This window comes from Dreissena polymorpha, chromosome 7 (genome assembly GCF_020536995.1).
Source record: "Dreissena polymorpha isolate Duluth1 chromosome 7, UMN_Dpol_1.0, whole genome shotgun sequence".
Taxonomy (NCBI): Eukaryota; Metazoa; Mollusca; class Bivalvia; order Myida; family Dreissenidae; genus Dreissena; species Dreissena polymorpha.
Window position 1 is genome coordinate 1,808,431 of NC_068361.1, and position 15,194 is coordinate 1,823,624.

Consider the following 15,194-nt stretch of genomic DNA (forward strand, 5'->3'; position numbering starts at 1 on the left):
TCAAGGTATCCGGATGGCTGGCGTGTTATCAACATGTACAGTACTAACGAAAAAAAAAAGTATTTTTTAATTGTTAAAGAGAATTACAAGTACATTCAAAAGTCGGTTCTATCAAATTTCAATGAACAATTCGGTCAACTGCCGACCTAAATGACAATTTAATAAAAGCGATACAAGTCAAAGAGGCGCTCAGATTTGAATTTATTTAACGCTGTATACACCTACAATATAGTCAATATATGACGCATACGAAATACTTGTTTGATGTGGAAAAAAATGAGCATGAAAGCGAAAAAGATCTATAATAATAAATCGATTGGTCATATGCTTTTATGTTTTATGCTTTTATGTATCGTGATATTGTTATATGAGTTTGACCTAGAATGTAAATAAATAAATAAATAAAATATTTGACCAATGCCAGGTCACTTCGTTATTTGCCGCGAAAATGCGGACGTTGACGTCGCCATGATAACGTAGCAACGTCACAATGTCTATTGTTGACATGCTATCCAAACGCTTTCAAAGCTCTCTTAGAAAAACGCAAAATTTGCAGGAATTTGACGAAGGAAATTGCCAGAATTTGGCAGACTCCATGTATGTAATACGGGATATCTATTCATGCATAACAATTGCATACATTTCTTTGAATATTATATATAAAGGTTATTTTCAATTTACGTTGTTGGGTGGGGTAGGAAAATAAGAAATAAAAATATCTCAATATTGAAAGTATTTAATTATTTTATTTCATGAACAACATTTCTTTAATTTATGCAGGTGAGTTAAATCAACTGTTATCTTATATTTTAATGTTAATAAAAAAAATTTATTTCAATACCTTCGTCTTAAATGAATAAAGCCTACCAAAAGACATTTTGCTTTAGCATGGTGTGAAATGCAAATGAAATTTATCAAATAAGAATAGATCTTTAAGTCCGCTTAAGAAAGACTGTAACTTTCTATCATGTAAATATTTACGTACACTTTAGTAAAGTTAGTTTTATCTTTTCTCAAAATAATAGGAAATCATCATTATCATTATCATCCTTATTAAACTAACCATGTTTCTCTTCTCATCAATATTTAAACAAAGACAAATAACGCATGGGTGGCTGTAATTGACGGCATCTCGGCGTTTTATTAAAACACATGCATACACAATTCGTTTGTACTAAAATTTCCTAAATGTGCAATGGTGATTAACCTCCATATCACTGCTCAGTTGAAGAGTCTTCCGGTTGTCCGTAAATATTGCCTTATCCCTCTCTAGAAATGGAACCGGATCATGTCAAGAATAATCTCATTTGATTGTGCAAACCTAATGGGGCATTTTAATTACAAGCGATATTTCTCGTAATCGTTATTGTTTAAGGCATTGTGCTCTTGGTTGGTTAATTAAAAGGAGTATGGATAATTAGATGAATTATTGAATTTCGTGTGAAAAAGTGAGTTATTAACTTAGTGAAAAAATTCAAAGATTGCATCAGTGGTGAGTTTTATGTGCGCATTAATGAATCAGACAGTAAAATAGTTCTTAGATCAGTAAACCCTTTGGTTCAATCCAAGAAAAAGGCTCGTGATAATGGACGATTAACACCGATTTTCCAATATGTATGAATAATTTAATCGCACATATATGTAGCGATAGTAGATCTAATACACTATAGCAAACAACGTTTGAAGTTTTAAAGGGGCCTTTTCACAGATTTTGGCAGGTATTGAAGTTTGTCATTAAATGCCTTATATTGATAAATGTAAACATTGGAACTTAGCAGCTTAAATTAAAACACAATATTAAAATTAAAGAAAGAAAAAAGTAACCCTCAAATGGGCTCGAACCACTGACCCCTGGAGTAAAAGTCTATCGCTTAGACCACTCGGCCATCCGTGCTCATACAAGGAGTGGTGTATTTTATACTTTATATAATCAATCCTCGTAGTATCACAAAATGTAACGACAACAACATAACTCTCCAAATTATTCCATCGTTTCGCATTGCAACGCTTTATAATGTGCAGGTTTTGAAATCGTCAAAAAATAGATATAAAATATATTTTAGAGCACGATAAATGTTCAGTATAACTGTTTCCTCACAAATAACATAACTACAACAACAATTTGAGAATCTGAAATAAAAAAAAATAATTTTGTCAATTTATCAAAACGTGAAAAAGCCCCTTTAAAAGGCCAATGTTTTTTTTCTAGTAAATTAGTCAGCGAAAAGTTTAAAGATCATTGGTTGAATAAGTTGTGAGCAAACGGTGGATTGTATGAACATGAGTAGTTGTGTATTTATCATTGGTAAAACGCCCGCTTGAGTGATGTAGGCAGTCCGTCAGTGTGAAATCATTCAGAATGAAAAACTATTGAGTCATGTTTATTTTTTCAGAGACGCACAATGCATCCCAGAGATTGATGCTGATGTTATGGAGGTCATGACCTTTCCAACTGACCTTGACCTACTTTCTCTCTCACATGACACTGAGCGTGACCTTGATGAGGTCAGCCAATCGGAAGATTATGCTGGAAATCTCTCTGTTGCAAGTTCTCTCTCAGGTTTCTTTTCTGTCTATTACTTCTTTTGGCTGTGTCTTTTATCATACTGCTTCTGTGACAGGGTCATATGAGGCAATAGAAGTAGAATTAAAGTAGCAGCAGCAGCTGCGGTATTATGCGAATAATAGTAGTTGCAGTAGTTGTGGTAGTAATTCAAGTTTTAGTATAAGTATTAGTAGTTACTGGTAGTTATAGTTGAAGTAATATCAGCAGAAGCAGTAGAAGCAGCACCAGCAGCAGTAGCAGCAGCAGTAAGAGTAATAGTATTGCTGTTGCATTTGGTATTATGAAATTGGTATTATGAAATTATCGTAGAAGTAGTAGTAGCAGTAGCAGCAGCCGCAGTAGCAGCAGTTGTAGTAGTAGTAGTAGTAGCAGTAGTAGTAGTAGTAGTAGTAGTAGTAGTAGTAGTAGTAGTAGTAGTAGTAGTAGCAGCAGCAGCAGCAATTGCAGCAGCAGCAGCAGCAGCAGCAGCAGTAGTTGTAGTAGTAGTAGTAGCAGTAGTAGTAGTAGTAGTAGTAGTAGTAGTAGTAGTAGTAGTAGTAGTAATAGTAGAAGCAGTAGTAGAAGTAGTAGTAGTAGTCGTAGTAGTAGTAGTAGTAGTACCGGTAGTAGTAGTAGTAGTAGTAGTAGTAGTAGTAGTAGTAGTAGTAGTAGTAGTAGTAGTAGTAGTAGTAGTAGAAGTAGAAGTAGTAGAAGTAGTAGTAGTAGTATTAGCAGCAGTAGCAGCAGCAGTTGCAGCAGCAGTAGTAGTAGTAGTAGTAGTAGTAGTAGTAGTAGTAGTAGTAGTAGTAGTAGTAGTAGTAGTAGTAGTAGTAGTAGTAGTAGAAGTAGTAGTAGTAGTAGTTTAGCAGTAGTCGTTGTAGTCGTAGTATAGTAGTAGTAGTGTAGTAGTAGTAGTGGTAGTAGTAGTAGTAGTAGTAGTAGTAGTAGTAGTAGTAGTAGTAGTAGCAGTTGTAGTAGTAGTAGTAGTAGTAGTAGTAGTAGTAGTAGTAGTAGTAGTAGTAGTAGTAGTAGTAGTAGTAGTAGTAGTAGTAGTAGTAGTAGAAGTAGTAGTAGTGGTTGTGGTAGCGGTAATAGAAGTAGTAGTAGTAGTAGTAGTAGTAGTAGTAATAGTAGTAGTAGTAGTAGTAGTAGAAGTAATAGTAGTAGTAGTAGTAGTAGTAGTAGTAGTAGTAGTAGTGGTAGTGATAGTAGTAGTAGTAGTTGTAGTAGTAGTAGTAGTAGTAGTTGTTGTTGTTGTAGAAGTAGAAGTAGTAGTAGTAGCAGCAGCAACAACAGCAGCAACTGCAGCAGCAACAGTAGTAGAAGTAGAAGTAGTTTAGTAGTAGTCGTTGTAGTCGTAGTATAGTAGTAGTATAGTAGTAGTAGTGGTGATAGTAGTAGTAGTAGTAGTAGTAGTAGAAGTAGCAGTAGTAGTAGAAGTAGTAGTAGTAGTAGTAGTGGTTGTGGTAGTGGTAGTTGTAGTGGAAGTAGTTGTAGTACTAGTAGTAGTAGTGGTTCTGTTGTAGAAGTGGGTGGCATTTGCTATAAGTTTGCCACTACTACTATTAAGACTGTTACTACTACTACTACTATAACTGATATTACTAAAGCTTATGTTAATTCTTCCACGAATGCTTATTCTGTTGCTGCCTGTTCTTTTACTGCTATTGCTGCTTACACTACTACTGTGTTCGCTGCTTCTACTTATAGTGCTATTATAGCTAATTTATTCAAATTTTTTCTGCTACTACGACTCTTACTACGTCTACAACAAACACAAAAACTGCTATCAAAAATTTCCATTTATCCTTCTCAACTTATAATTGATTTCGTATAATGATCATCAAAACACTGCTTACAATTTATTTTTTCCTTAATCCTGACAGGTGTCTTGTGCGCAGAAAAAGCTGTGTCGGTCTCGGTTGATCTGCTCGAGGAAGACCTCGCGCTCTTCGACTCGGACAGCGATTCCGATGATGACGTCACTGATGATGTCAGTATCTGGTCGCACGAGTCGGTTGCTGCCTCGTTCCTGGCAGCTACATCCGGTTACAGCTCTGATTCAGAGAGCGACTCAGAGGACACGGTTGTGGCAAGACGCAAGTCGGCTACATTGCCACGCCGACTAGATAGTCAGGGTGAGTGTTCAATAAAAACAAAAACAAAATAACGCAAACAACGCAAAAGATAAAGCATTTATGTACCGTAACGTAAAATGCCTCTTGTCTGTTAATAAAAAGCAAGGAAATTAATCCATATTCCTTACCAACTAGGTTATGATTAAGTCTGCAAGACCTAGACTTTATTCCCAAATGTTGCCAGCATTATCAATTGTGAATTGATTTGTATTGTAGAAATCGTGTGCGATGATGAACTCTCTGATGACAAAGGTTATGATATTACGGACAATCGCCGCCGGCGAAGGCGACGATACAACCGCATGGAAAAGGAACGTACGGACTTCACACAGTCTAGCAATAAGGGATCGTTATGTCCTGAGTCCGGTTCTTCTAAGGAGGATACCAGCGCGACTGAGACCGAGTCAAGTGACTCGTCAAGCTCTGATTCGGAAAGTGACGATTCAACATCCGGGTCATCTAGTGACTCGGACTCGGACAGAGACGAATCGTCATCTGGGTCATCTAGTGACTCGGACTCGGAGAGTGACGAATCGTCATCCGGGTCATCTAGCGACTCGGATTCTGGAAGCTGCAGTTCTAGCGCAGCGTCTAGCAGCTCTTCAGACGACAGTGATTCTGACACAGACGGCGATGATGAGCGGGAAATCGACCTCAAGTTCGATAGAAATCCTTGCCCTGCGACTTGCGTGTGTCGGTCTGGAAGTAATATGTTTCAGATTCCGCCCGCACGCAGACGCCGAACGGAACAGTCGCTGTACTACGAGGTTCTAAATCGACAGCTGCTGAAGTCATATAATGCAGCTCGAGAAATCGACCTCCAGTTTGAAGCAAACCCCTGCCCAGAGACCTGCGTATGTCGGTCTAGCAGAAACATGCTACAGGTTAGACGAGCACACAGGCGCGAAACGGAGCCTCCGCTGTACCGGGTGATTCTGTCTCGAAGGTTGTTGAGGCCCTCCAACCGGATAATCCACGACTGCTGCCAGTACCGTTGTAGCATGAGGTGGCAGCGCCCTGGCAGACCTGATCTAGATTAGTTTAATTATAGTAGATAGTATATGGTAATCTCTGATATGTAGAGACGTCGAACAGGCCGGATCCCAGATCTAAATTGACTCAATACTTGATGAGGTTCGTGATGTTAATAGGCGATGTAGGTTTTTGAGCGCCCGTACGGGCCGGTTATAGATTATATTAATTTTTATATGTATCTATCGTCGTTTAATTGTATTTATGTAGCTCTTATATAAAATGACGTCATACGATAGGATAAAGTTTAGTCAAATATTTGCCTAACTTTGTTATGAGGATGTCTAGGTAAAGCTCTCTTTTTCGAATTCGACCGTGCAGATTTAGATAACTATATAAGGACAATAGATCAGTTGTGAAGGTGTTTTTAATTGGTTTCAATAGGTATATGTACCGCGAAAGTATGTAAGTAATTCTCTGTGCAATGGATATATCCGTAATGGCATGATCTTGTATGCGTTGAGTGACAGTTTATATTACCTTTGATATCTAGTCATCTTTGTCTAAGTAAAGGTTACATGTTAGAAGATGTGCACATGGATAGCATGAACCTTATTTACGTACACAAGCTACTGCTGTATCTTGACAATAATATCACACACACTTTAACTATTTCTTTTATATTTTCAGATACGAAGATCTGCGCAATCATCAATTCTTGACATGACTGTTTTCACTTCTTACTTCCACTCATCTCCATTTTCTCTCTTCTGCTTTCATTTTTTTCTTGGGATCCTCTTCAGGACCCACCATTACTTCGAAAGAAGTATCTTGAAATTGTCACAGTGCGCCGCGGGTCTGCGTGCTCTATGTGAACATGTTGTAGTGGTTACTTGTGCGTTAAGTGACATCCCAGATTAGCCTGTGCATCACAGGCTAATCAGGGACGACCCTTTACGCTTTTATGGTATTTTCAGTTTCAAGGAAGTCCCTCCTTACCGAAAATCCAGTTTAGGCGGAAAGTGTCGTCCCTGATTAACCGGTGCAGTCTGGGATAACACTACGCAGATGCGTTAAGCCCAGTTTTCTCAGAACAAGGCGGTTAATTGGCGAGTCCAATGTGAGTATACCAGCTGTGCATAAGTACACATATTTCAAAGTATTGTACACAGCGTTCTTAAATAATATTTGTGTAAGATGTCTTTATTTGTTTTGTTATTTATTACGGATTTAAACCTGCTTATTCGGCGGGAGTTTTATATTGCTTTCAGTGTGTATGTTAATTGCAATTACATAAACATGATTTATCGTTGTTGACTAGGCATGTAAAACGGCTTGAAAAACACGGCTTGAGTACCAAACGACTCGAAGTCCTTTACTTGAAGATCACGACTAAAAGACCACGACTTAAAGTCCACGAAATGAAGACCACAAATTGAAGAACAATACTTGAGAATCACGACTTTTAAAGGGGCCTTTACACGTTTTGGAAAATTAACAAAAATTTAAAAGTTGTTTCAGATTCGCAAATTTTCGTTTTAGTTATGACATTTGTGAGTAATACTGAACATTTACCATGCTCTACAATATCCATTGTATGCATCTTTTGACGATTTATAAACGATTTAAAAACCTGAAAATTATAAAGCGTTGCAATGCGAAACGATTGAATAATTTGGAGAGTTCTGCTGTTGTCTTTGTATTTTGTGATACAACGAGGATTGCTTATATAAAGTATAAAATACATCACTCATTGTATAAGCACGTCTGGCCGAGTGGTCTAAGCGGTAGACTTACTCCAGGACTCCAGGGGTCAGTGGTTCGAGCCCAGTTGAAGTTTACTTTTTTCTCTTTTTTTAATTGTATTGTGTTTTTTTTACTTAAGCTTTTAAGATTCAATGTTTACATTTATCAATATAAAGCATTTAATGACAAACTTTAATACATGCCAAAATCTGTGAAAATGCCCCTTTAATACAAAAAAATCTTCCTTGTCACGAGATCTTACAAGTTCCGCTAATGATTGTCTCCGGAACTTTCTCAGTTAACCTCACATCATTCATTTCCAGCTATACATTTTCAATAACCTTTTATATTATGTTTATAAAAATAATTTAGAAATAAACATTTTTTTTAACAAATGCAGATTTTAATAACGTTTAATAAGGCTATATACATTTGCATTACCTTTGATGTTTAAATCAGTAATATTACTAACGAAATTAAGTTTTCGGCAACGGCGATGTACTATTCCATACAATAGCCTACTCGTCATAAAATTATTACGAGTTTTGCTAATATATATATCCTGATAAAAAAAATTAAATCACCTTATGTACCTTTGACAATATAATATCACCTTTATAATTATACTTAAGTCATAAGATTTCATAAAATTATTAAAGTTTCATTATTACATCGCTGAATATATACAAATTTCATCAAGCTATTGTATTTTTTCATAACTTTTGTTAATAAAAGCTGTAGTAAATTTCGAAATTTTGTTTCATGCATCTCTTGCTTTCAATTCTAATACACCTGGTCATACAATCGAGAGTGCGTAAAAGCTGACGTAAAAGCAATATTGCTACTGAACTCTGCTGAAAGATAAATCGATTTTATTACAGAAATCCATCCGCCGCCCGACAAAACAGCGACTGGAAATTATGCATTTTCGCAGCAAAAAATCTGACAATATTATTTTTTAATAAAAATTTTAACACACCATATCCTGATATAAATCCCCGGCAGGCGATTAAACAGTGAGGGCAAATGTGTCTTTGTGCTTCCTGCACGGCTGAAACATCTGCAATAAATCTAACAGTATTCGTCAAACTTCCCGAGGCGCGGTCGAGTTTATAAAAATTTCAGCTAAAGTCTCCCGATGGTAATTGAGCGCTTTGTGTCGTGCACTATTCGATTTCGGGTTAAACGTAAAGACGTCGTCCTGCAAGAGTTCCTTAATATTTACTTGGTCAGAACGTTGAAACAAACGGCAGAGAAGAGCAAATATCTCGACGTGTTCGTCGAAACAAGGTTATAAAGTTGTTGTCATCAGTTGGGAAAAGGCCATTCAAACGGCATGACAAATAGCATCAATAGAACATATTCATATCAACGGTTGCTTACGTTGCTAAATTTTAATAGATAGAACCTTAACACTGTAATCTGACTTTACCGGTAATGTGCATTTAAAACACGGAAAACGAATAAACACATTCTTTGTTTGTCATGCGGAATCGAAATAGATTTAAATGTCTCTGGAAATGATGTTTACCAAATGCAAACAAATCGTAATGGCATTTCTTTTATTTGTCATAGAAAGCAGTCATTGAAAATGAAACTTTTTTAGAATCATCGATATGTCACTTTTCATTAACGTGCGTTTTATGTGGAATACCGGATGCGTGTGTATTTTTATATGGACATCTCTAAAGTATTGGCTTTTAATGCTAATGTAAATACTGCTTTGGAGTAAATCTTGGACGCAAATGTTGCAGGGACGGACTTAATGTTATATAAAATTAAAAAGAAACTTGAATTAATAATCATCTACATACTACAAAAAGTCATCCGTACACTCTTCGATTTGACTTACTGCCAACTAAGCAGTATTTTTATGGCAATCGACGCTTACACAAAAACTAAAGCACGAATGGGGGAATCAACATAATGCAGCTGATTCGAGTTTATCTATTGTCATGTGTTAGAATACATTTTGAAAGATATTAGTCATAGATCCCGAGTTTAAATTAGATATTCTTTATTGACTAAAACGTTATATTTACTTGAAGTGCAATTTAATAGTCTTAGTCACGCATAAACGGTTTCAGTGGTTTCTACTGCATATGTATATCTCGAAAGAATGCACGATGACTTGCACCCTAATGGGCTACGCCTCTGTCAATGGGCGAACGCAATCGCAATAGTAGACTTACAAATCATTTTTAATCGGCAAAGTCTCCGTGTTATCTGCACACTAGTTACAGACATGGTACCGCTGTTCATTAGGTCTGGAGTCTTGGCTCTAGTATGCATGGCCCATGTCGCAACACAAGAACAGTTTGTTTTCGAACATGTCAATGCGCTAAGCGGGTTTCGTTGCGCCGCGTCCGAAAAAAGTGTCGGTGTGGTGCGCAGTAAAATCATGTGTGCCGGGGCGTGCAAAAGAGACGTCGGTTGCAAGGCGTTTTTCTATGACGTCACTTCAGCAGAATGCTTTACGTACGGGACCGTACCGACCAGTACCGCCGACTGTTCTGTGCGACATGGAGCTTTCTTCAAAAAGCCAGGTTAATACGTAATACTATAAATTAATAAGCGTTCTATAATTTTTGTGGCAGTGTAGTATTGTATATATGTAAATTTCTTCTTTTTTTGTAGCTTTGTCTTGAAACTATTATCGCAGTGACATCAGCAGTATTGCATTTTCAAATGACGTTTCTTAATAGTTTATTGAATATTGCTGTAAAAGAACAAGGCAAGTCATCTTTTGTGAATCGGCATTTCAGTTTTGTTAGATTTTTTTAAATACCTGTATCGCTTGTCTCGGAATATTTGCAATATCAATCCCTCATTGGGGTCCATAATTATCATTATAACATAAGTATTCATTACAGTGGAAGAGACGTGCCTTGAAAAGCGGTTCTTATAGTTAACGCGTGCGTAACGTGTCATTTCGTATGCAATTAACGTGAACAGCATCAACGCCACTTCCACCACCATCATCATCACAAACATCATCAACAACATCAGTTATCAGCAGCATAACAACCACAATCATCATCTTAATAATCATCATAATAGTAGACGTTATTATAACAACATCATCATCATTTTACATTTAGCGTATACACGGTTCATATAACGCTCACTGCAGGCGGAGTTTTCGGTGACGCATGTGCGAGTAACGCAGGCTGCACGCTGTCCGGCATGGAGTGTATGAACAGCACGTGCCAGTGTTCGGGTGCGCTCAAGTTCGACCCTGGAAGCGGAAACTGCGTGGCAGGTAGGACGTTTGTCAAATTAAATACTATATGAGCCCATTCTCTGGGACAAGCGGATTAAGGTAGCACACCTCTAATGGGCACATATCCAAATATAATTTAATTAATTAATTTCCTAATCACCATCATTTCACTGAACTTCATGCAAATGTGTAGGTAGGCTTTCCATGCTTTTTAAAAAAATATACCGATTTTTTCAAAACCACCCTCACGCTCGGCTTTTGTCCAGTTTATTTTCACCCCTGGGGTATATAAAAGTTCCATAATTCATTCAAATTTCCGAATATGGGCGTGCAGTTGGTGTGTACAGATGCAGTAAAGGTGTTTAAAGTTTAAACAAGATGAAATAAGTATTATTTTACAGACATTTATTTTTTACAAATTTTAATCTATGGAATAGCGCCATGAAATGTAAGTGATTTCAGCCAAGTAAAAATTGGGTCGGTTAAAAACAAAGTGTCATAAAATTCAAAATAGTATCATTTTAGTTATATTTTAAACTTAGTTTTTATAGAAACACTATATACAGCAAAAATACCCCAAAAATAGACAGATTTACCGTTTACTTTTTGAAATAGAAATAAAAATGCAACATGCATCATTCGTATTTTCAGCAGTAAATTAATCAATTTAGCCATAACGTTGCTTTAATTTTAAAATTGAAGGATGTGCATACAATTTTCAACATATTTAACAATAAACATAGCTTATGTGCTATATTAAATCAAATTACGTTAGAAAAGAAATAAAACGCGTCGCAAAAAGTATACGATGTCGGCAGGAATCGAACCTGCGCGGGAAGATCCCAAAAGATTTATTGTCCACCGCCTTAACCACTCGACCGACAACTTCATATCAGTGCGACCTTAAATTAGATATCCATAACTTAACAGGTAAAGAGGCTCGCTCGATCTTTGGAGAAATCGCGAAATCGTATTTTTCAGATGATAATTGATTTAAGTCAATATTTATAGTGAAAATAATGTATTCTAAATGAATAAGTTAAACATATATCAAAATTCGAAGTTTGAAAAAATAAAATGCATCTCTCGGAAATAAGCGATCATTGAAGATCGGCAATGATCGTAAAATACATAGCGGGAAATCATTAGAGGTGCGCTACCTTAAAGGGGCCGTCCAACAGATTTTGACATGTATTGAAGCTTGTCATTAAATGCTTTATATTGATGAATGTAAACATTGGATAGATAAAGCTCAAGTACAAATTCAAGAAAAAAAAGAAAAAAAGAAAAAAAGTAACCCTCAACAGGGTTCGAACCAATGACCCCTGGAGTCCTGGAGTATAAAGTCTACCATTTCGACTCCTCGACCATCCTTCCGCATACTATGCAAGTTGTATTTTATACTATATATAAGCTAACCTCGTAGTTTCACAAAATATAACGATAACAACAGAACTCTCCAAATTATTCAATCGTTTCGCGTTACAACGCTTTATAATTTTCAGGTTTTTAAATCGTCAAAGGAAGCATATAATGGCTATATGAGAGTCTGGCAAATCTTCAGTATTACTGTTTCCTCACAAATATCATAACTAAATCGAAAATTTGCGAAACTGAAACAACTTTTTTTTTGTCAATTCACCAAAACGTGAAAAGGCCCCTTTAATACTATGAGCCCATTCTCAGGGAAAACCGGATTTATGGCTGCGCGTTAAGTGTTTTCAAATCAGGGACGACTATTTCCGCTAAATGGAATATTTCATTTAATGGAAGTCTCTTATAAACGAAAATCTAGTGTAGATGGAACGTGTCGTCCGTGATAAGCTTGTGCTGACTGCACAGGCTAACTGCACAGGCTAATCTTGAACGACACTTTACGCACATGCATTTAGCTCTGTTTTCACAGAGAATGGCTCATATAAATATATAGATAATTGAAATTAATTTTTACCTTTACGTTTAATTTTTACTGATGATGTAATTTTAAATACAAAACTATGTTAACTTATAGGCCTTAGCAATTTTTTTACCAGTCCGTCGAATCATAAATAAACTAGAAATGGCGCGGCAGAGGCCAACGCGTATCCCCACGCCGCATGTTTGACCAAGGGGCGCCCCGTTTTGTTCTAAGAGATCTTCAGTATCAATTTGAAGTAAATGGGTGTACAAATGAAGAAGTTAATGTAAAATAACCTTACAAAATGAGTGAAAATCTCTGACCACCCCAACCCCCATAATTTTTTACCCAGGGGTCAGATCAAAATTTCAAATAGTACATTGTGGCACATACGAAATGCTCTTTGCTACCCTGTGTGTACGTTTCAAGGTTCCTAATAGTGTAGGAGGAGATAGTGGCCAGGACGGACGGACAGACGGCGGAGATAACCACATAATAGATTACAAAATCTAAACGCAGACCCTAAGTTCAAGGTCAAGGTCACAAGGGTAAAAAATATGCGCATGGAAAGGTCTTGTCCAGATACACATGCGTACCAAATAGGAAAGCAATATCTGAAGGGACACAGACGTTATGAGATTTTTTTGAATCGCGGTCGCAGATTTCGAACCTGAACGCGAACCCGAAGTTAAAAAATTTCATGCGCATGGAAAGTTGTTGTCAAGATACACATGCATACCAAATATGAAAGCAATATCTGAAGGGACACAGTAGTTATGAGCCTTTTTCGAATCGCGGTCGCAGATTTCGAAACCTGAAAACTGACCCCAAGTTCAAGGTCAAGGTCACAGGGGTACAAAATTGTATGCGCATGTTTAGGTGATGTCTAGATACACCAACTATGAAAGCAATATCTGAAGGGACACAGTAGTTATGAGCCTTTTTCGAATCGCGGTCGCAGGAAAATCTCTGACCCGGCCCCACCCCAACCCCCATAACTTTTGACTCAGGGGTCAGATCAAAATTCCGTCGCTGTCACCGTCGCACATATGCTCATAGCTACCATGTGTGTAAGTTTAAAGGTTCTAGTGCTAATAGTGTAGGAGGAGCAGGTGGCCAGGACGGAATGGACGGACGGAAGACGGAGATAACCACAATATCCCTACTTTTTCTCCGAAAAGCGTTGGGATAACAAATCGTTTCCAATAACGTCAACATTGACTCTTGTAGACACTTCAGTATTTCTTATACAATGTATATGGCGAATATTGCAAACTTTTCTTTAAAAGTAAGAACAATCCTCTATGTAGTTTTCGTCGTACATTATGATTTGTTGTAAACACCTACCTTACCTGCTATTCATCGGGTTTCCGTAACTATCCATTTAGATCATGAACTAAGTTGAGTGTAAGAATACGTTTACACTTATGTTATTGCATATTCCATAATATCCACGCACTCTTTAATCGATATCGTTACAGAGTGCACAACCTATGGCACCACCTACACGTGGCGCCCTTTAATGGAGCGAGAAAGCACCGTCAATTTGGAAACCTTAGGGATTGGTACAACCCTTTCGTATTGCATGACCAAATGCTCGTCAACAGACATGTGCACAGGAGTGCAGTTCTCACCACTGAGTCTGATTGGCCCGTGCGTTCTGAAACAGGAGACCGCGTCGTCTTATTCAGTGCTCGGGTCATCCCACTGGTACAGCCGTGACTGCGTATAATCGTGCATAAAATGCATTAATGAGGCGCGCTCTGTGAACTTGGGGCCTAATGCTTTTGGGTAATGTGTCGTCCCATGTTAAGCATGTGCTGTCCGCACAGGCTAATCAGAGACGACACTTTCCACCTAGACTTCCTTCAATTGAAAAATCCGTAAAAGCGGAAAGTGTCGTCCATGATTAGCCTGTGCGGACTGCACAGGCGAATCTGGGACGAAACATAACGCCCATGTTTTAAGTCGCGTTTCACAGATCGAGGCTCCTTTAATAATAACGCATCTACTATCTAGGTTATGTTTGTTTTATTTTAGATTTGTATCTCAAATAAACGCATGTGGATTTGGTGAATATATACTGAATAACTAATAGACAAATGCAACGCTGTCGCATGTGCGTCACTAACATTACTCGCTCAGCACAGTTCGTACATTTGTCAGCAAAGTTCGTACATGTATAATGAAAATAACAATTACAATTAGAATCATCACTGTGTCATGAATACTTAAAGAAGACTTTCAACAACAACATTGGTATATACCCGGATGCAAATATTATTCGCTAATCGTGGTAAAACAATTAATAGCTGTAGAGTTTATAATAATGATAAAAAAGGCCGTGTTATTTGTAACAGGTGTCCACAATTAGGTTGCCTTTACATATTTATTATATGAAGCCGAATGGATTGACCACAAACGATTATGAAAACAGCCTTTGCTTGAAGCGTTCAGCAAACATTGATCTAAATCTTCTTTTTTTAACATACTGTTCATGAACTGTTTAGAATAGTGGAGGATAAATCGCACATCTACCTATGCCAAATTAATTACATATGAATCACTTCATTTGTTTTATTATAGTACCGTTTTTCACTGGTGAATATTTTTCCACTCATCTGTGCACAAAAAATTGTTTGTGCATGCATAAATTCAACATACATCAAAATT

General features: G+C 37.2%; 2 protein-coding genes across 3 annotated transcripts; both read left to right on the forward strand.

The window, feature by feature from the left end:
* Positions 1-504: 504 nt before the first annotated feature.
* Positions 505-7,979, forward strand: LOC127838712 (clumping factor B-like). Of its 2 annotated transcripts, XR_008029920.1 has the most exons (5): positions 505-597; positions 2,394-2,560; positions 4,432-4,683; positions 4,900-6,775; positions 6,977-7,068. XR_008029920.1 is itself a non-coding variant. In XM_052366666.1 (4 exons), the coding sequence occupies exons 1-4, from the start codon at positions 506-508 to the stop codon at positions 5,721-5,723; spliced, it is 1,335 nt and encodes a 444-aa protein (XP_052222626.1). In that variant the 5' UTR covers position 505; the 3' UTR covers positions 5,724-7,979. The 2 variants fall into 2 exon arrangements, 1 of the variants encoding a protein (XP_052222626.1); XM_052366666.1 differs by having other exon boundaries at positions 4,900-7,979.
* Positions 7,980-10,551: 2,572 nt separating this feature from the next.
* Positions 10,552-14,380, forward strand: LOC127836962 (uncharacterized). The gene is made up of 2 exons (XM_052363631.1): positions 10,552-10,663; positions 14,003-14,380. The coding sequence occupies exons 1-2, from the start codon at positions 10,588-10,590 to the stop codon at positions 14,251-14,253; spliced, it is 327 nt and encodes a 108-aa protein (XP_052219591.1). The 5' UTR covers positions 10,552-10,587; the 3' UTR covers positions 14,254-14,380.
* Positions 14,381-15,194: the final 814 nt, after the last annotated feature.

Excerpts from the sequence above, each read along its gene's own strand:
- LOC127838712 (XM_052366666.1), top strand. The coding sequence starts at position 506 with ATGCTATCCAAACGCTTTCAAAGCTCTCTTAGAAAAACGCAAAATTTG. Across the intron at positions 598-2,393 it reads CAGAATTTGGCAGACTCCAT|AGACGCACAATGCATCCCAG; the intron begins GTATGTAATACG and ends TTATTTTTTCAG. Across the intron at positions 4,684-4,899 it reads ACGCCGACTAGATAGTCAGG|AAATCGTGTGCGATGATGAA; the intron begins GTGAGTGTTCAA and ends TTTGTATTGTAG.
- LOC127836962 (XM_052363631.1), top strand. The coding sequence starts at position 10,588 with ATGGAGTGTATGAACAGCACGTGCCAGTGTTCGGGTGCGCTCAAGTTC. Across the intron at positions 10,664-14,002 it reads AAGCGGAAACTGCGTGGCAG|AGTGCACAACCTATGGCACC; the intron begins GTAGGACGTTTG and ends ATATCGTTACAG.